Source organism: Erinaceus europaeus, chromosome 11, assembly GCF_950295315.1.
Source record: "Erinaceus europaeus chromosome 11, mEriEur2.1, whole genome shotgun sequence".
In the NCBI taxonomy this organism is placed as follows: domain Eukaryota; kingdom Metazoa; phylum Chordata; class Mammalia; order Eulipotyphla; family Erinaceidae; genus Erinaceus; species Erinaceus europaeus.
The window spans coordinates 117757224-117777709 of NC_080172.1; the positions used below are offsets into that span (position 1 = coordinate 117757224).

Genomic DNA, 20486 nt, shown 5'->3' on the forward strand with positions numbered 1-20486 from the left:
ACCCTATGTGCCAGGCCCACTGGCCTTGGCCTTCCCCGTGTGCTAGGTCACTTCCAGACCAACTACCAGCTGCCCCCGGGGCATCCACAATGGCAGTTTGCGTTCAGGTGGGGAGAACTTCCTCAAGCTCAGAGCCAGGCTTTGTTCATTTTTATGTTATTTTTTCCAGATTTTTAGTTCTTTATTCATGCGAAGGATAGGAAGAGAGAGAAAGAGAAACACTCTCTGGTACACGTGCTGCCAGGGGTTGAACTCGGGACCTCATGCTTGAGAGTCCAATGCTTTATCCACCGCGCCACCTCCCGGACCACAAGCCAGATTGTGTGTATAAAAGTCCCTGCACTCAGGTTGCCGTATGGAGAAATAAACATGCAGACAGCCACCAGGCAACCCCCCGACCCACTTTCCATATGGCACACCAGAGAGAGGAGAATCAGGAGAGAGACACCAAAGCCTGAGAGCCCCACCACCCTTGGGGTTCAACGGGTGCCGTCTGGGGCCTCTCTGGTGGTGCTAGAGTTTGAACCCAGGACCTCATGCATGGTAAGATAAGCGTTCTTCCCACGGAGCTGCCTCCGGGCCCCTCTGAGTCAGAGCCCTCTAACTGCTGGGAGGAGCTGGTCTCCTGAGCTGCGGAGAGGATGTGCCCGCTGGCCGCCACTTGGGGAGCCAGGACAGGAGACAGAGTGGTATTGTCCCCTCTCCAAGTGCTGTCACACTCCGCAGGGCTGTGAGCCGGTCCCCAAGAATGAGCAGATTCCTGCCACATGAGGAAGCTGGGACTGAAGCGGCCATGTGACTGGGGCCGGGGCACCGGCCTCTCACAGCCTCAGGCCCAGAACCCAGACTGTGCTAGACAAAAGGCCCTTCCTAATTGTCCTGTCTATCCTGGCACTGGGGGCAGGGGCCCTGTATCTGCGTGTCACCCCGGCCTGGAGCGGGTTCCCAGGGCTCCCTGTCTCCTCGGCTGACCTTTAACTGTGACGGCCCCGCCTGCCTGTGGGCGCCTGGCCAAGCCCTGTGGACCGAGGCTGTGCCCTCCTGCAGGACCCGGTCCTGCCAGGCTGGATGGGGACAGGACCAAGCCCCGAGCAGGGCAGGGCAGGGCACCAGACGGTGGCAGCACCATGCTTTTGGGCTGTGAGACTCGGGCAAGTGAATCTGCCTCTCTGAACCTCGCGCCCCTCCTCTGTAAGACTGGGGGAACAAAGTGGCTGAGACCCCAGGACCACCCAGGCCAGGCCCACAGCCCGTGCTCGTGAGCGCAGCACCGTGCGGCCTCCAACTCCTCCGCTTGTGAACAGGGGGCGGCAGGCGGCCCTGGGGAGACCGAGCAGGTTGGGCGACAGTCAAGGTGCACGGGGTGACCGTCAATGGACGAGGGCGCGGGCGGTGGAGTGCCTGGTTGAGTGCACACGTCACAGTGATGCGTGAGGACCCAGGTGCAAGTCCCCACCTGCAGGGGGGAGCTTCACGAGCAGTAAAGTGGCACTCTCTCTCCTGCCTCCCCTTCCATCTCAATTTCTGCGTCTATCCAATAAAGTACAAATTTATTTTAAAAAAAACAAAAGTCAGGGGGCTGGGTGGTGGTGTGCCCAGGTAACCATACATAGTACTAAGCACAAGGCACAGCGCAAGGATTCGGGTTGGAGCCCCAGCTCCTCACCTGCAGGGGGGTTTGCTTCACAAGTGGTGAAGCAGGTCTGCAGGTGTGTCTCTCCCTCTCTGTCTCCCCCTCCTCTCTCAACTTCTGTCTGTCCTGTCCGATGAAACGGGGGAAAATGGCTCCAGGAGCAGTGGATTCGTGGTGCCTGCACTAAGCCCCAGCAGTGACCCTGGAGGCAAATAAATAAATAAATATATTTTAAAAAAAAACAGGTCATGGGACAAAGGTGGAGAGGACCCCACGGGACAGAGTCTTAAAGCAAACAGCCGAGACCCACATGTCCTTCTGTCCTCAAGCCCAGAGCCGGCACCCAGGACAGGAGTCACCCACCCGGGAAGAGTTGTGGCTGGCTCCCTGCAGGTCTTCACGCTGGGCTACACTGGTCCTTCCCAGCTCCCACCCCCACACCTGGCTCCTCCTGCCTCCTCTGCTGGTAGGGAAGGCAGTCACTGCTTCCTGCCACTTCTTCTTCTTCTCCTCCTTCTTCTTCCTTTCTTCTATTTTTAAATTTTTTTTATTATCTTTATTGACTGGATAGAGACAGTAAGAAATTGAGAGGAAAGAGAGGAAGAGAGAGAGAGAGAGACACCTGCAGCCCTGCTTCACCACTTGTGAAGCTTTCCCCCTGAAGGTGGGGACCGGGGGCTTGAACCCGGGTCCTTGCGCACTGTAACATGTGCGCTCCACCAGGTGCGCCACCACCCGGCCCTTCTATTTTTACTGAAGATCTGCTCAAAACTGTCTGTGTCTTCCAGGAGCAGAGCATGGCCATCTGCCATGAGTGCTCCCTCTGGTCCTCTCTGAAAATATTCGCACACACCACACCTGGTCCCCCCACCTTCGCCCTCTGCCCTCCGGCAACCGTCACTTCCTATAACCGAAGTTTGCTTTTCAAAGCAAGGGACAAGCACGAGGTGAAGCGTCAAAGTGGGTCGGTGCTGTAAGGCAGGGGAGCAGGAGGGTGCTGGGAGGGGCTCGGGCCTCGTGCTCCGAGTGGCAGGAAGCAGATACGCGGTTCTGGGACTCTCTCCCTGACAACAGCCTGCTGACACGTGTCCTCAACCACAGACGTACGTTTGTCTGGAGACTTGGTTTTTCAGGTGGAGGGTAGATAGCACAGTGGTTCTGCAAACACACTCTTGTGCCTGAGGCTCCAAAGTCCCAGGTTCAGTCCCCCACACCACCATCAGCCAGAACTGAGCAGTGCTCTGGTAAAAATAAATAAAAAATAAAGACTGTTGGGAGTCGGGAGGTAGTACAGCGGATTAAGCGCATGTGGTGCAAAGCACAAGGACCGGCATAAGGATCCTGGTTCGAGGCCCCGGATCCCCACCTGCAGGGGAGTCGCTTCACAAGCGGTGAAGCAGGTCTGCAGGTGTCTGTCTTTCTCTCCCCCTCTGTCTTCCTCTCCTCTCTCCATTTCTCTCTATCCTAGCCAACAACGACATCAATAACAACAACAATAACTACAACAATCAAACAAGGGCAACAAAAGGAAATAAATATTTTTTAAAAGAAAGAAAAAAATTTAAATACTAATGAAGACTGTTTTCTCTTGCTTATTCACCTGTCTCTTTACTACACAGGGTGACCTAATATAGGGTTTGTCTTTCTGTAGGTCCATCCGTGATGTCACAACGGTCTGATCTCGCTGCGGAGTCACCCACAGAGTTCATAGGTCACACACCCTCCTGGATGGACATGTAGGCTGTCCCCATATCTCAGTTACCATGAATAAGACTGCAGTGAATATGGGGGTCAAATATCTCTTTGAATTAGTACCTGTTAGTTTCTCGGGTAAATGCCCAGAAATAGAAGAACTGGGCTGTGTGCTGCTTCTGTTCAGAATTAAGAAGTGGCCATGCTGTTTCCCCAGTAGCTGGACCAGTTCCCACTCCCATCAGCAATGAGTGAGTGTTCCCTTTTCTCCACACCCTCTCCAATACTTGCTGCTTCTTGTCTTTTTGAAATAAGTCATTCTCTCCCTGCCAGCTTCTATGAAGCCAACATCACCCTGATACCAAAAGCAGACAGGGACACAACCAAAAAAGAAAACTACAGACCAATATCTCTGATGAACATAGATGCGAAAATATTGAACAATATTCTAGCCAACCGGATACAGCAGTATATCAAAAAGATTGTTCATCATGACCAAGTGGGGTTTATCCCAGGCATGCAAGGTCGGTTTAATATACGTAAATCAATCAATGTGATCCACCACATCAACAAAAGCAAGACCAGAAACCACATGGTCATATCAATAGATGCAGAGAAAGCCTTTGTCAAAATACAACATCCCTTTATGATCAAAACACTACAAAAAATGGGAAGAGATGGAAAATTCCTGAAGATAGTGGAGTCTATATATAGCAAACCTACAGCCAACATCAGACTCAATGGTGAAAAACTGGAAGCATTTCCCCTCAGATCAGGTACTAGACAGGGCTGCCCACTATCACCATTACTATTCAACATAGTGTTGGAAGTTCTTGCCATAGCAATCAGGCAGGAGCAAGGAATTAAAGGCATACAGATTGGAAGAGAAGAAGTCAAACTCTCCTTATTTGCAGATGACATGATAGTATACATGGAAAAACCTAAGGAATCCAGCAAGAAGCTTTTGGAAATCATCAGGCAATACAGTAATGTGTCAGGCTATAAAATTAACATTCAAAAGTCAGTGGCATTCCTCTATGCAAACACTAAGTTAGAAGAAATTGAAATCCAGAAATCAATTCCTTTTACTATAGCAACAAAAACAATAAAATATCTAGGAGTAAACCTAACCAAAGAAGTGAAAGACTTGTATACTGAAAATTATGAGTCACTACTCAAGGAAATTGAAAAAGACACAAAGAAGTGGAAAGATATTCCATGTTCATAGGCTGGAAGAATTAACATCATCAAAATGAATATACTACCCAGAGATATCTTCAAATTTAATGCTATCCCCATCAAGATCCCAAGCACATTTTTTAGGAGAATAGAACAAATGCTACAAATGTTTATCTGGAATCAGAAAAGACCTAGAATTGCCAAAACAATCTTGAGAAAAAAGAACAGAACTGGAGGCATCACACTCCCAGATCTCAAACTGTATTATAGGGCCGTTGTCATCAAAACTGCTTGGTACTTGGAACATGAACAGACACACTGACCAGTGGAATAGAATTGAAAGCCCAGAAATGAGGCCCCCACACCTATGGACATCTAATCTTTGACAAAGGGGCTGAGATCTTGATGGCTTTTATGCATATGATCATGTTATCTGAAAACAGTGACAGCTTTACTTTTCCAGTTTCGATACATTTTTTTTTGCTTTTTTTATTGGGGAATTAATGTTTTACATTTAACAGTAAGTACAATCGTTTCTACATGCATAACGTTCCCCAGTTTCCCATATAACAATACAACCCCCACTAGGTTCTCTGAATCCTTCTTGGACCTGTATTCTCCCCACCCACCCATCCACCCCAGAGTCTTTTACTTTGGTGAGATACACCAATTGCATTTCAGGTTCTACTTGTGTTTTCTTTTCTGATCTTGTTTTTCAACTTCGGCCTGAGAGTGAGATCATCCCATATTCATCCTTCTGTTTCTGACTTATTTCACTCAACATGAATTTTTCAAGGTCCATCCAAGATCGGCTGAAAACAGTGAAGTCACCATTTTTAACAGCTGAGTAGTATTCCATTGTGTATCTAGACCACAACTTGCTCAGCCACTCATCTGTTGTTGGACACCTGGGTTGCTTCCAGGTTTTGGCTATTACAAATTGTGCTGCCAAGAACATATGTGTACACAGATCTTTTTGGATGGATGTGTTGTGTTCCTTAGGATATATCCCCAGGAGAGGAATTGCAGGGTCATAGGGCAGGTCCATTTCTAGCCTTCTGAGAGTCTCCAGACTGTTCTCCACAGAGGTTGGACCCATTGACATTCCCACCAGCAGTGCAGGAGGGTTCCTTTGACCCCACACCCTCTCCAGCATTTGCTGCTGTTACCTTTTCTGATGTATGACATTCTCACAGGAGTGAAGTGGTATCTCATTGTTGTCTTGATTTGCATTTCTCTGACAATCAGACTTGGAGCATTTTTTCATGTGTTTCTCAGCCTTTTGGATCTCTTCTGGGGTGAGTATTCTGTCCATGTCCTCCCCCCATTTTTGGATGGTGCTATTTGTTGTCTTGTTGTTGAGTTTGGCAAGCTCTTTATATATGTTGGTTATTAGCCTCTTGCCTGATGTATGGCATGTAAAGATCTTCTCCCATTCTGTGAGGGGTCTCTTGGTTTGGGTAGTGGTATCTTTTGCTGTGAAGAAGCTTTTTAATTTGATGTAGTCCCATAGGTTTATACTTGCCTTAGTCTTCTTTGTAATTGGATTCGTTTCACTGAAGATGTCTTTAAAATTTATGCGGAAAAGAGTTCTGCCAATATTTTCCTCTAAGTATTTGATAGTTTGTGGTCTAACATCCAAGTCCTTGATCCACTTGGAATTTACTTTTGTGTTTGGTGAAATACAGTGATTCAGTTTCATTCTTCTGCATGTTTCAACCCATTGTTTCCAACACCATTTGTAGAAGAGACTCTGCTTTCCCCATGTAATAGTCTGGGCCCCTTTGTCAAAGATTAGATGTCCATAGGTGTGGGGGCTCTCGATACATTTTTTTAACTTTTTTCCCTATTTCTTTATTTATTTACTTTTTAAATCTGCCCTCGATCCATTTCTTTCCTTTCCTTGCTCAAGAGCTGTGGCCAGGGTTCCAACACTATGTTGAATAATAATGGAGAGGACGGTCTTACCTTCTTCCTGCTCTTAGGAGGACAAATTCACTTTCGTTTCTTCACTACTGAGCCTCACGTCAGAGGCAGCTAGCTTGCCATGGGTACCTCTGTATGTGGACATTCATTCATTCCTTTGATGCCCTTTCTACTGAGACGTTTTTCTCACCTTATTGAGGGGCTGGCGGCTGACAGTTCCGTCAGTGACACATGGGTAGGTTCACTCACCTGCCTGTGATGCTGAGCGTTGCTTCAGGGTCATAAATGGTGAATTCTGCGCGTGTGGTTTTAGAGCAGTTTTGTGGCTGTGGTGTGTCACGTTCGACGTGCATCTGCTGTGCCGTTCTTATTCCTTCCCTGGGATAAGTCTCACTCAGTCATGAAGCATGATTCTTGGGTGTTTTTTTTTTTTTTAAATCTTTGAAACTTTTTTTAAACGATATTTATTGGATAGAAATCAAGAAGGTAGGGGACGACAGAGACGCCTGCAGACCTGCTTCATCTTGCCAAGCTTTCCCCTTGCAGGCGAGGACCGGGGGCTTGAACCTGGGACCTTGCACATCGTGACATGTGCTCACCAGGTGCAGCGCCACTACCCAGCCCCTGGGGTAGGACTCTTTCAATGCACTGATGAATTCAGTTTGCCGGTTGTTGAACACTAATCCTACAAGGCTGTTTGTGCTGCTACAGGGTGTTTTATGTGTGACGTCCTCGTCTAGTTCTCAGAGTTTGTTTGCAGGTTCTAGCAGCTCCTCCTATACCCTCGACCAATGGCCGGTCCGTCTCTCTTCGGGGAAGGCCGTCCTCTTGGACTGAGCGCAGCTTCGGGAGGGACGCACATGGGGCGGTGAGGGAGGAAGGGGACACCGGCCTAGCCGGCCAGATCAGCCCAATCAATCTGGCGATCGATGGGGTGACAGGTGTCGCAGCCAGGTTGCCCTCACATCCCTTGTCTGGTCTGGATATCAGAGTAATGTCAGTCTCAAAAGATGTGTTTGGGTAGTGGGGAGACAGCATAACGGTTCTGTGAAAGGGACTTCCATGCCGGTGGCTCCCGGAGGTCCCGGGTTCAATCCCCAGCACCACTGAAAGCCAGAGCTGAGCAGCGGGGAGCGTTAGGAAATGTCCGTCCTCATGCGTTTTATGGAGGAATCTGAGTCGGCCGTGTGCTGGATATGCCCTGACAGTTTGGCACAACTTACGAGTGAAGCTGCTTGATTCTTTTGTGACAGCAGAGGGTTACTCCTGTTTCCATTTCCCTGTGACCAGTTTGTTCTTTCTTCCGACTCCGTCATGGAATGGTGTGTGACTTCTAGAGTCTGTGTTGTGACCTGTGAGATGGCGCGGTATATTAAGCCTTGCCCACTTTGCATGAGGCTCCGAGTTTGGCCCCTGGCATCGCCATTGCCAGGGTTGATACTCTAGTTCTCTCTTCCTCATAAGTAAACAGTAAGGAAAAAACAAGAGTTTTGTCGGTGTCTTGTAGATTAGAGCCTAGCTACAGGTTTGCCAGCTGGCTAACAGCTCTTGTTTTCACGGCTCTCAGTTTCCTCAACCTCTCTCTGGATTTCCTCCTGGGCCCAGTGGTGGTAGGGTAGCACGTTATTAAGCCTTTCCTGGCTTGTGGCTTTCCAGCTTTCACCTGGGAGTGGGGCTCAAGTTTCATGACCAGAGAAAAACACGTGCTATTCCCGCCAGCAGAAGCGTATATACGGCAGCTGTTTCGTGTTTCAGTATTTGATCTCTCCCCGAGTGTTGGTATGTCCTTAAGAACATGTGTTATGTTTGTTTTTGGATGGAATGTCCTGCAAATATCTATTAAGTCATTTTGGTCTAAATTTAAATAATTTATTTATTTACTGGATAGAGGCAGAAACTGAGAGGGAGCAGAAGATAGAAAGTAGAGGAGGTGACAGAGAGGGAGAGAGAGACAGAGAGACCTCTGCAGCACTGCTTCACCACTCGTGAAGCTTTCCCCCTGCAGGTGGGGGCCGGGGGCTCGAACCCGTGTAGCCTTGTGCCCTGTGGCGTGAGTGCTCAACCAGGTGCACCGCCACCCGGCCCTCTAAGGACCACTTCAGGCCAATATTTCCTGTTAGTTTTCTGCCTGCACAGCCTACCCAGTGATACAGGTAGGGTGCTGAAGCCCTCTTCCCTGCTATCACTATTTCTCTTTAATCCTGGTAGTATTTGCTTGATCTGTTTTGGTGCTCCTATCTTTTTTTTTTAAATATTTATTTATTCCCTTTTGTTGCCCTAGTTGTTTTATTATTGTAGTTATTGTTGTCGTTGTTGGCTGGGACAGAGAGAAATGGAGAGAGAAGGGGAAGACAGGAGAGGGGCAGAGAAAGACAGACACCTGCAGACCTGCTTCACCGCCTGTGAAGCGACTCCCCTGCAGGTGGGGAGCCGGGGGCTCGAACCGGGATCCTTCTGCCGGTCCCTGCGCTTTGCGCCACCCGCGCTACTGCCCGACTCCCTGTTCTTTTCTTCACAGCTCAGGTGGACGGCCCCCGGCCTGTGCACGGTCCTAGGATCTCCTCCTGTGAGCTCACTTAAGTCCCCACAGAGAGACCGGTAACAGAACTGGCCCAAGGCCCCGCCACAGAGCTGGTTCCCCTCTAGAGCCCTGGCCCTTTCCCATAATCCCATGCTGCCTCTTTCTGGGCCGCGTACGCAGGGCAGGCAGCACCTAGAGGACCTCGACCCCAGCGTGGGACAGAGGAGGACAGTCACATTCCCAGTCACTCGCTTTGAAATTATCCACTGGATAGAGACAGCCAGAAATGGAGAGGGGAGGGGAGACACGGACACCTGCAGCCCCGCGTCATCACTCACAAAGCTTCCCCTGCGGGTGGGGACGGGGCCCGGCAGCCAGCCGCGTCCCTGCGCTGTATGTGGGCGCTCGGCCAGGTGCGCCACCACCTGGCCCCCAAGTCACTCTCCACACCCTCCACCTCCTCCTCGCTCTCCTCCAGCAGCAAGCGCAGCGCGACGAGTTCCCCTGAGCCAGCAACGCAGAGGAAGAGCTGGGGGGCCCAGGCCTGGGTGCTGACACTGACCCCACCCTGCTCACCTCGTGGGGCACGGCAGGGGCTGCACAGCTGTAAGAGCAGCTGAAGGCTGTGTCTTCACCCCTCACCCAAGACGGAGACACAAAGAGGACCAAGGGGCCCAGAGCCGGGTCCTGGCCAGGCCAGGGCGACTGCCGCAGCCTGCTCCATCCGGGAAGCTCAGCCTGGAGCCTGACCCGGGCCTGCCGGTCTCGCTGGCGCAGTTACAGAAGCTCAGCTTCAACGCCGTGGCCAGGGAAGCTGGCGCTAGCTCCAGGCAGAGAAACAGCCCTGCCCTGGGGCCGCCTGTGCCCAGGGAGGGGTGTGGCACCGTCAGGACTCCAGCCTGGGTGCTCCAGCTTGGGTCTGAGTCCGGCTGCAGGACTCAGAAAGACCCAACACTGGCCGCCAGCTATAGACCAATTTCTCTCCTCTCCGTGTGTTACAAACTCTTTGAGAGGTTGCTTCTGTCACGTATTTCTCCTCTTACAGAGAAATTCCTATCACCCGCCCAGGCTGGTTTCCGCCCAGGAAGATCTACCTGCGAACAAGCCCTGGCCCTCTCAACTTACATTGAAAATGGATTCCAGAAGAATTTAAAGACGGGTGCCGTCTGTGTTGATCTCACAGCAGCCTATGACACGGTCTGGCACCGTGGTCTCCTAGTCAAGATCTCAAGATGCCTGCCTCCATGGGTGGCCAACACTATATCGTTTCTTCTCCAAAACAGAAGATTCCGGGTGCATCTGGGTGACAAGTCTAGCAGATGGAGACTTGTCTCAAGTGGCCTCCCCCAGGGCTCTGTTCTGGCTCCTACGCTATTCAATATTTACATCAATGACCTCCCAGAAACTTCTTCAAGGAAGCTCATCTACGCCGATGACATCTGCTGTGCAACTCAGGCATCCAAGTTCGACATCCTCGAGGAAACACTCACGAAAGACATGTCTCTGATATCTGATTACTGTAAAAAATGGCGACTAATCCCTAGCACTGCAAAAACGGTATCATCTGTTTTCCATCTACACCATGCCTCGGCCTCGCGTGAGCTTAATGCGCAGCTTGGCGATATGAGAATCCGGCATGTAGCCCAGCCAGTCTATCTTGGCGTTACTCTCGATCGCACTCTGTCATTTCACGAACATCTCATAAAAACTGCAGCAAAGGTGGGCGCGAGGAATCACATCATTGCAAGACTGGCCAGCTCCTCATGGGGCGTGAGCGCTTCCACACTACGATCATCCTCTCTGGCATTATGCTATTCCACTGCAGAATACTGTGCTCCAGGATGGTTCCGTAGCCCCCATGTCCACTTGGTCGATTCCAAATTATACTCCTCCATGAGGATCATTTCTGGAACCATCCGTTCCACCCCGGTTCCATGGCTGCCAGTTCTTAGCAACATCGCCCCGCCAGATATTCGTCGGGATGCGGCATCATCTAAGTTCATTTCCCACGTCTACACTCGACCGGACCTGCCAATATACGCGGATATCTTCGCCCACCCTGTCCAACGCTTGACGTCTCGTCACCCAATCTGGTCCCCTACGCCTACACTGAACTTCTCTGTTCCAGACTCTTGGAAACAGAGTTGGCAGTCAGCCGAGGTAAAGAACAAACACCTCATCGCAGACCCCTGCAAGCATCCACCCGGCTTTGACCTAGCACGTTATGATCGGGCCCTCCTCAATCGCTATCGAACAGGCCATGGCCGGTGCGCCGCTATGTTCCATCGCTGGGGAGCCAGAGACGACCCGAACTGCCCCTGCGGCTCCAGACAGACTATGACCCACATAGTCAACGACTGCCACCTCTCCAGATTCAAAGGAGGTCTTGAAACTTGACATCAGGCTCAACCTGACGCTGTTGACTGGCTACGGACGAAGGGCAAACGCTAGAAGAAGAAGCAGCAGCAGCAGCAGCAGCAGCGGGAGGAGGGGTGAAGACAGAGAGCCACGCTGCTCCAGCCCAAGACCATCACCGGGCTTGACGTACTAGCCCTCCCGGGAGCGTCCGACAGGACCCAGTGTCAGGGGAGGTCCTGGCCCGCGACGCGGCCCGGGCAGCAAGCCTTTCTGAGAGCCCTCATGGAGCGAGCTTGCGGTAATAAGACGAATCCTCGGGCCCGTGGCACACCCGGCTGAGGGCACAGGTGACAGACGCTGCCACATGGGGCCCGAGCCCTGATACGGGCAGCCGCAGGTGCCCATGCTGCCAGCGTCACCCACACCCCCCACTCCATTTCCACCTGCTGACGCTCCCAGAACCTGAGCCCCCCAAGGACGCAGTGGGCACCCAGCACCACGCCCAGGGCAAGGTGAGCGGCGCCGTCCCCAGGGCCCTCCGTGCACCCGCCGAGTCCCGACTCCCGAGACTGCTTTCACCGCAAGGTGTGCTGTTGCCGACCGATTTGTCTGCCACAAGAGTCAGAAGTGGGGGCCGGATGGGGGCGCACCTGGGTGAGCGCACGTTGCAGTGCCCAAGGACCCGGGTTCAAGCCCCTGGTCCCCACCTGCAGGGGGGAAGCTTTGCGAGCGGTGAAGCAGGGCTGCAGGTGTCTGTCTTTCTCTCCCCGTCTTCCCCTCCTCTCTCCATTTCTCTGTCCTGACAACAACAACAACAACAGTAACAACGACAATAAACAAGGGCAACAAAAGGGAGAAAAACAGCCTCCAGGAGCAGTGGATTCCCAGTGCAGGCGCCGAGCCCCCGAGATGACCCTGGAGGGAAGGAAAAAAAAGTTAAAAGTGGAGACTGTAGCACAGCCCCTGTAGAGATGGAGAAGCAGGTGGGGGCCAAGGAAGGGACCCCCCCCCAGTCTTATATTCAGCTCCTCACAGAATTCCAAGCTTGGGAGCTGGATGTCAGGAGAGGCCAAGCCGGTGAGGAGGGAGATGGGGAGCTGCTGCCACCCTGCAGGTTGAGCGCTGCGTGCAGACCTGAGACCAACACTGTGGCCGCCTCTAGGAGCAGCTGGCCTGAACCACCTGACTCCAGGATGCGCTTGAGAAAAAGCCCAGAAGACGCCCTCAGGACCAGCCGGTGGGCGGCCTTCGGCGCTGCTGCTGTGAGGCCGGGAGGTGCGCCGCTGTCCCCAGGCCAGTGTCCACTGCTAGCGGCACCGGTACCGGTACCGGTACCGCAGACCTGGGCCCTCGGGAAGCGCCCTGTGGACGCAGGGGAGCCGTGCCGCGACGTGAAAGCAAGGCACTCGAAGCTGTGGGTCCAGGGCCAAGATCCTGAGGTCTTCACAAGAAATGAAACAATGTAGAGCAGAGAAGACCGAGCGGACATCTCAAGGAGCCTTGCCGCCCGGCGCAGACGGAACCAGGCAGTGGCCAAGCTTCTGAGGACGCCGGGCCAACGCTGCCCCGCACTGATTCTGCCCAGCGGTGTCCCAGAAGCAGCGCCGGATGGGCAGGAGTGGTCCCGACTGTTGCCACGGGCACGCTCCACTCTCCCTTCTTGCCGTCTGTCCAGGCAGAGCTGTTCAGCTCGCTCCCTGCCTGTCCCTGGAGTGGTCCGCAGGCAGCAGCCAGAGGTCAGACCGCAGCATCCGGGGAGAGGAGGACGTGGCCCGAGGTGTCAAGGTCCTTCATCCTCCCTCCATCCACCCACCAGGCCTCTGGGTCTCAGCAGCCGGCAGCTTTGTAAGAAAGGGCAAGAGCGGGAGTTGGGCGGTGGCGCAGTGGGTTAAGTGCACGTGGCAGAGTGCAAGGACCAGTGTAAGGATCCCGGTTCGAGCCCCAACTCCCCACTTGCAGGAGAGTCGCTTCACAAGCGGTGAAACAGGTCTGCAGGTGTCTGTCTTTCATTCCCCCTCTCTGTCTTCCTCTCCTCTCTCCATTTCTCTCTGTCCTATCCAACAACGACGACAACAGTAATAACTACAATAAAACGACAAGGGCAAAAGGGAATAAACAAATACATATATAAAAAAGGGCAAGAGCTTCTGGACTGAACACACAGCCAGACAGCAGGCGAATAACGTCCTGTGAGCGCCCAGGCCGTGTCCCCTCTTACACGCGAGCCGACTGACTCTGCAGTGAGAAGGGACAAGGGCCCAGGATCCTTCCTGGTTTTCATCTTTCCGTCTTCCCTCCCCTCCCCTCCCCTCTCCCAGAACACTGTTCTTCTCTGGTTGATGGTGGTGCAGGGAATTGAACCTGGGACTTCAGAGGCTCAGGCCTGAGTGCATCCCCATTATGGCCATCTACCCTGCTCCAACATCCTGTAAGTGAGCTGCAGCCTCCCCCCTGGAGCCGGTCGTCCCTCAGAAACAGCCACCACCAATGGGCACCTTCTTCGAGGCCCTTCCGCTGGGCTCCTGTGACATCACCTGTCGGCCTGACAAAGCTGAAGGCAACACACACAACTCACAGCTGCCCGTCGGGGAGGTGCCCGCAGTGGGAGTCCTCTAAGCCGCCTAGAGACCACCTCCTGCCCCAAACAGTCTGACTCTAAATTGAAAGCCAGGGGACTGGGTATCAGGAGGGGACACTGGGAGAGAGAGCTCCTGTGATCAAGCACGCACCTTAAGACCGAGGCCGCCCTGGGTTTGAGCCCCAGAACCACACAGGTACCCAGTGGACGGCTGGGAAAAGCTTCATGAATGGAGATGTCATGCTGCAGTAGTTGTCTGTCTCCCTCCCTCTCAGAATAAATAAATAAAATAGTAAAAAAAAAAAAAAAAAAAAAAAAAGGAGCGTGGACCGTGGCCAGTGGAGAGGCCACTCAGCATCTTCATGCGCACAAGGCTGAGTTCATTCCCGGGAACTGGCAAAGAGTGGGGGTAGGGAGGAAAGGAGGGAGGGAGGGAGGGAGGGAGGACGGGAGGCTATCACTCGGAGACGCACCAAGATTACTAGCAGCTTCCACTCCCAATCGAGGCCTGCCGCCCGTGGACAGCTTCTTTGGCACAAACCGCCTGCCTCGTTGGCTAGCGGGCCCTTCCTTGCACTGACTAGAAGCAGAGGCGCAGGCTGGGAGCCGGCGCGGGGACGGTGCTTCCTCTAAGGTCTTCTCTTAGAGGCCGCTCTGAGGAGTCAGGAGCAGCTTCCGCGTGGACGTGGACAGCCAGCACAGGAGCACCGGTGCCCTTGGCGTCCTGTTCCCCGGGCTGTCTTGAGCCGAGGACTAGAAAAATCACATGCTGGCTCTCCGGGATCAAGAGAGGAGAGGCCAGGGGTGTTCAGGAAAGACCAGCCGTCACCTGGACGCCTCGACTCTAAGACACAGGCCCCACAGGCACCGAGGGGCCCAGAGAAGCGGCTCAGGCTGGTCTTCCCGGCTGACGTCGGACAGGGCCGTCCACCCCAAGAAAGCACTTGACCCGAGGCTCTATGCCAAGATCAAGCAGCAGTCCACACTGAGTTCTCACGTTATCAAGTCATTCTTTTATTCCTCAAGCTGCGCACACTCAAGTATCAAGCTGGCCAGGACGACTCCTGGCTCCCGGGTAATGTACAAGCCCTTTGATGGCTTGGGTTACAGATAGCTTCATAGCTAGCGCACCACACACAGATAAAACAGGAAGCCTAAAGACCCCACGCCACTCCAAGAGAAAGGGGAGGGAGGATGCAGCCTCTCATCAGGGAGATCAACACATAGGGAGGGCGACACAGAGGGCGGGCAGGCGGGTTTCTGTCTCTGCCGACCGCAGCGCCTGTGTGACTGACGGTCAGGGAACCGAGTTCAGCAGGTCCTTCAGGAAGCTCTCTGGATCAGTGATTTCTGATAACAGCCCTGGAAAACAGAGGTGCAGGCTGGTCAGGGGCAGGTCCACACAGCCCCCAGCCCCCCTGAGTCGTGGCTGAGAACACACTGCTCCAGTGACTGGGAGACAGCCAGCAAGCCCCCGCTCGCTCGCTCGCTCAGGAGTGGCACTCCAGGGCAGGAGCTGCTGGCCGCACCTCAGGTGGCGGGGGGCAAGTCCCTACAGCAGGGGCTCTGAGCACGGCCCATGGCCCACTGCAGGGGGACTGCAACGTGAGTGCAGAATGGAGGGGGCGAGGCTTCTGGAGCAAACGTATGCTCAAAGGGGCTATGGGCAGAGAAAGGGCAACGCCACTGCCCTTGAGGGCCGGGAGGCGCAGCAGAGCACAGCAAGCTGGCAGGCCCCCGGGCTCAGGTAAGCCTCAACCCAGCTGCTAGGCTCAGGCCCGGGCCCAGACTGCTGACGGTCTCGGCTTCTGTTCTGCCAGCCGTCCGGTGGGGCTGGTGACAAGTGCCTGTTTCACCGCTGTAGGGGTTAAGGGTCATCTGTGTGACGCACCCAATGTCCAGCAAGCACTGCAGCACGAGGCCCCCACGGCCGGCCTGCCCCTCTCCCCAAGCAGGAAGCCCACGGCAGCACTGCCGTCGCCTCCCCGGCCCCTGTACCACTGGAGGAAGACAGTACCCAACGCCGTCGCGGGGTTCAGAAGGCATTCTGATCTTTGATTCGAATAGGATGTGTCTGATGTCCCGAAATTTCCACCAGTTTGAACAAAGGCATGAAGCCGTGCTGTGAAAGCCTGAGCTCAGTGAGGAGGAGACGGAGGGGGCGGTGGCCGACACAGCACGGCTGCTCCCACCTCCCTCTTCTGACCCAGGCAGCGACGGCCTACCTATCCCAGCTGGTGATCTCCCAGGAAGGTAAACGTCGACCCTGACAACGTATGCACGGGGGCCGGGTGGTGGCGCACCTGGCCGAGAGCATGCTACAGTGCCTGGGCCTGGGCTCGAGCCCCTCCCCACCTGCAGGGGGATGCTCTGCAAGTGGCGAAGCAGGGCTGCAGTGTCTCTCTGACTCTCTCCCTCCCTATCTTCCCTTTCCTCTTCATTTCTGGCTGTCTGTCTCTATCCAATAAATAAAGATAATTGGGGGGGGAAACATACGCATGGGAGCAGGGAGTAGCTAGTGATGTCAACAGACACTGAGGTGAGCAGTGCTGGGAGCAGAGGCAGCAGGTCAACAAAGGCCAATTCTAGTCCACAGCCCCCCACAGACACCTGCCAAGGGTGGTGACACTGGAAACCCCGGGTCTTGCTGGGCAACTACTGGCTGGCCCCGAGCTGGAGGAAAAGGGTGCCTGTGACACAGGTCAGATAGCGAGGAGGCTAGCAGAGGCTTCTCTGACAGTGAGGTCCAGAGAGGGTTTCTCCTGCATTCTCCCATTTTCTAAACTCCCACAATGAACAGGGAGGAAGACAGGTGTGTTCCCTCTGGTCTGGGGTCACAGCGGGGTGGGGTCGCTAGACAGCACCTCAACCCAAGAGGGCACGGAGCCCTATGCCCTGAGGAGGCTTCCTGGGCAAGAGCCCCGGTCACTCCTGCCCCCAAGCTGTCTGGCAGCTGACGCCTGGGTAAGAAGACAGCCATTTTTATGTGCTTGCGGTCACAGCCATCAATCGGCTGTGCAGAGCCCACACGAAGGAGGTCTCCTGTGGCCACAGTTAAGGCAGAGACGGAGAAGAGGGTGAAGGGCACCACGGCACCGAAGCTCCCCTAGCGAGATGGGGCTGGGTTCAAACCCGAGCCATACGTATGGGAAAGCAGCGCATTGCCCAAGTGAGCTATTTTGACGTCAGAGCCGAAACCTTCCAACATGCCCCTGGGGCAGCTGTGAGGAGAGGCCTTGGTCCCCAGGCAGCAGGAGGCAGGCAGACTCCATGTGCCACCGCACTGTGGGGATGCCGCGGTGCAGGGTTTTACTGTCATCCGGGTTTTGTTGTTGCTTTAAGATTTCTTCACTGATCTATGAGAGAAGCCCAGAGAATCGCTGAGGCGCGTGCGGTGCTGGGGACCGAGCTCAGGGCCTCAGGCTTGCAGGCCGCCTTCCATGCTGCTTCTAGGGACCGCCACGTAAAGTCAGAAAGCAAAAAGGTCTGGGAAGTGGCCGTGAGGTCACTCTTGCGTGAGGTCCTGAGCTTGAGTCCTGGTGCTGCGCGTGCCAGAGTGGCGCTCTGGTTCTCTCTTCCCCCTCCTCTCTCATATAAAAATCTTTTTAAAAAACCAAGAAGGGGTCCGCCCTACCATTTGCAGTGACAAAGCATCAGAAGCATCTGACCCTCCAAGTCCCCACCTACTACAGAGTGGCCCCCGCACGCCGCCCGCGGATGGCAAGTGCCGTGCCCGGGGCGTAGCAGGCGCCTGACGCGCACCACAGCGGCCGCCGCTGCCCCCACACCTCCTTCCGCGTTTCTCCCGGACTCCGGTGGTGGCTGCCAGGCTGGCTCTGGCTGATTCTCCTGAGGGGTGTGGACGGAAGCCAGCGGCAGCCCCCACTAAAGCCGGCGTCAAAGACAAACCGAGGGAAGCTTCGCCCTGACTGACCGGCCACGTCGAGGAACTCCGCGAAGGTCTCCACCGGCATGAACTCCTCCTGGAAGGTCTTGAGGGCTCTGTCGGCAGCCTCGTGGATGGGCATGTCGTTGTGGCGGATGTACTCCGCAAGGGAGCAGGACCATCCTCCCTCCGTGTTGCTGGTAGGCACCTTCTACAAGAGCCAACGAGAGAGGGGCCGGGGAGATCACTCGGTGCCACCCGCCCCGGCCCCCACGGAAGAGGGCAGCCCCCCACCAGCAGCAGTCTGCCCTGGACAGAGCAGCAAAACTCTCACTGCTCTGCCCTGTGTCACTTGAGCCTACAAGCCACAAGCCACAAGCCACAAGCGCGCAAGCTTCCACCTGCACTGCCCCAGACCAGGGGGTCCACAGGCTCCCACATGGCAAACCACCCCCAGAGCCGCTGGCTCCCCAAGGCAGACAGCACCTCGGGGTGACGCAGGAGCGGCCCCGCACGTGCACGCCGGCAGGCGGTGGTGTGACGGCAAGAGCGGCGGCCGGGCTGGCTTCTCAGGAGAAGCTGCTGGAGCGGGCCCGAGCCGGAAGCACAGATAACGCCAGAGCCCCAGCGGCCCGCGCCCGGCGGCCTCACCTTAAACATGGTGTAGATGAGGTCCACGAGCGCCCAGAAGAGGAGGGAGGAGCGGTAGGCAGAGTAGTCCTGCGGGGCTTTGTCTGCCAGCCTGGAAGAGAGAGTCACAGTCCATGGGCACCAAGTCGGACCAGGAGAAGCGTCTGGGGCCAGAGCTGCTGTGGCTTCCACACCCCGCCACCCGCTTCTTGGCCTTTACTTTCCTCTTCTTCTGATCTTTAACCAGAGCCCTGCTCAGCTCCAGCCGACGGTGGTGCTGGGGGCTGAACCCGGATCTCAAGCCTCAGGCATGAGAGCCTTCTGCATAACCATCGTGTTGTCTCCCCGACCCTCGCTTTACCTTGGGGGGGGGAGGGGTGAAAGTAAGGCAGAGAGAGAGAGAGAGAGAGAGAGAAAGTAACTGAGCAAGAACCCCCCCCCCCAAATTCTGGGACCCTGCAGCTGCTTTAGTACAAAACGATCCAGGAAGCCCATCTTCTGTACTGACCCCTGTGAATCGGGGACCAGAGCGGGAGTGAGGACGCCGAGGTGCTGAACCAATCAGGCTGCGCGAGGCCCCGGGCTCGACGGGGTGACACTCCCCCCAGCAGCACTTTACAGCGGTCAGCGGTACGTCAGCAAACACGGCGATCGGTCTACACGCACATGTGAGCAACGCGCAGGTGACGTCAGGTTGGTGTTAGCCAACAGCACGTCCAGGGAGGAAAACATGGCGACCTCGACCCTGAATCCCGGGATAATCCCAGACGCTCCCCATACCTCTCTGCTTCAAACCAGCATCATCTTTGCTTAACCCCAAGGTTCAGACCAGGCCCCCGGCACAGTGGGGCCGTGTGTGACCGTCCGCAGGGCCTTCTCAGCAGACAGCTGCTTCCAGGACCCGACACCATCGGGCAGAGCCACTACTCACTGAGCCAGGCCAGGCTCCCAGCTGCGGCTGCACAGGAAGTGACACACGTGCTAGCATTCAGTATCTTTTTTTAAATTTTCCTTCTTTTTTTTTGCTTCTAGGATTATTGCTGGGGCTCAGTGCCTGTACTACAAACCCACTGCTCCTGGCGACCACCTTATCCCCATTGTTCTTGCATAGGACACAGAAGTGGAGAGGAGGGAAGACAGAGGGGGGAGACAGACACCTGAAGACCTGCTTCACCGCCTGTGAAGTGTCCCCCCCACAAGTGGGAAGCCTTGCCCTTCGAACTATGTGTGTGCGCATAACCTGGTGCGTTAGCCACCCAGGCCTCCTTTTTTTCTTTTCTCTCTTTTTGAAATTACTTATTAGATAGAAACAGAAACATGAAAAGGGAAGGGGGGAGGGAGAGAGATAACACCTGTGAAGTTTTCTTCCTGCAGGAGACCGGGGCTTGAACCCAGGTCCCTGCACATTGTGCCATATATGCCCTTAATAGGGTCTGCCAGCCCCTGGCCCCTAGGCTTTCAATTCTATCACTCACCGTCTACAAAGGGCTCACCCACACTGAGAGGGCCAGATGAGCGCGCCGTGTGGGCTGCAGGCTGGAATGGATAAAAGGCCGGGGGGGTTCCCCCAGACTAAAGGATTGTGCGACTCGAGGCCGGAGTACGCGTCTCCACAGACGGGCGCACTACAGAAGCTAAGAGCACACTGCGCCTCAGGCGGAGACTGCCCGGCACGGTGGGAGTCACTCGCACTCACCTCAGCAGACAGTGAGCTCCCAGTGCCGGCCAGACTAGCTGTGGAACAGACATCAAGCTCCCTAGACGGCTGGCGGCCTTCCACGGAAGATCACCCCTGAAACACTGGCAGCGGGCCCTCCTCTCGGCAATTTTTTTTTTTAATTTCAAGGACAGAGAGAAATTGAGAGGGGGAAGGAGAGACAGAGACAGACAGAGAGACACCAGCAGCACTGCTTCTGGGCACTGGAGGCTTGAACACAAGGCCTGGGTAACACATGTGCTCAACCAGGTGCAAAGAGCCCAGTCATTTGGAGAGGACCAGCCGTCGGTGCGTCAACTGTGTGTTCCTACCGCCGTGACCCACCTGTGACCCACCTGTGACTCTGCTAGCCAGCCACCCCGTGAC

General features: G+C 54.8%; 3 protein-coding genes across 3 annotated transcripts in view; 2 read left to right on the top strand and 1 right to left on the bottom strand.

Moving 5' to 3' along the window:
- The window catches only part of LOC103126376 (taste receptor type 1 member 2), a 40987-nt gene extending 27062 nt beyond the window's left edge, over positions 1–13925 (top strand). Inside the window, exons 6-11 of the mRNA XM_060202397.1 lie at positions 47–107; positions 9599–9768; positions 11769–11821; positions 12650–12723; positions 12989–13154; positions 13782–13925. Of these exons, the coding sequence (XP_060058380.1) occupies positions 47–107; positions 9599–9768; positions 11769–11821; positions 12650–12723; positions 12989–13154; positions 13782–13925 (668 nt within the window). The remainder of the gene's footprint in view (positions 1–46; positions 108–9598; positions 9769–11768; positions 11822–12649; positions 12724–12988; positions 13155–13781) is intronic.
- Positions 1–20486, top strand: part of MRTO4 (MRT4 homolog, ribosome maturation factor) — a 366835-nt gene that overhangs the window by 150593 nt on the left and 195756 nt on the right. The gene's annotated exons all lie outside the window — the stretch shown is intronic.
- The window catches only part of UBR4 (ubiquitin protein ligase E3 component n-recognin 4), a 151596-nt gene continuing 145983 nt past the window's right edge, over positions 14874–20486 (bottom strand). The window contains exons 104-106 of the mRNA XM_060200953.1: positions 18425–18515; positions 17822–17984; positions 14874–15249 (exon numbers count right to left, since the gene is read on the bottom strand). Of these exons, the coding sequence (XP_060056936.1) occupies positions 15185–15249; positions 17822–17984; positions 18425–18515 (319 nt within the window). The 3' untranslated portion in view covers positions 14874–15184. The remainder of the gene's footprint in view (positions 15250–17821; positions 17985–18424; positions 18516–20486) is intronic.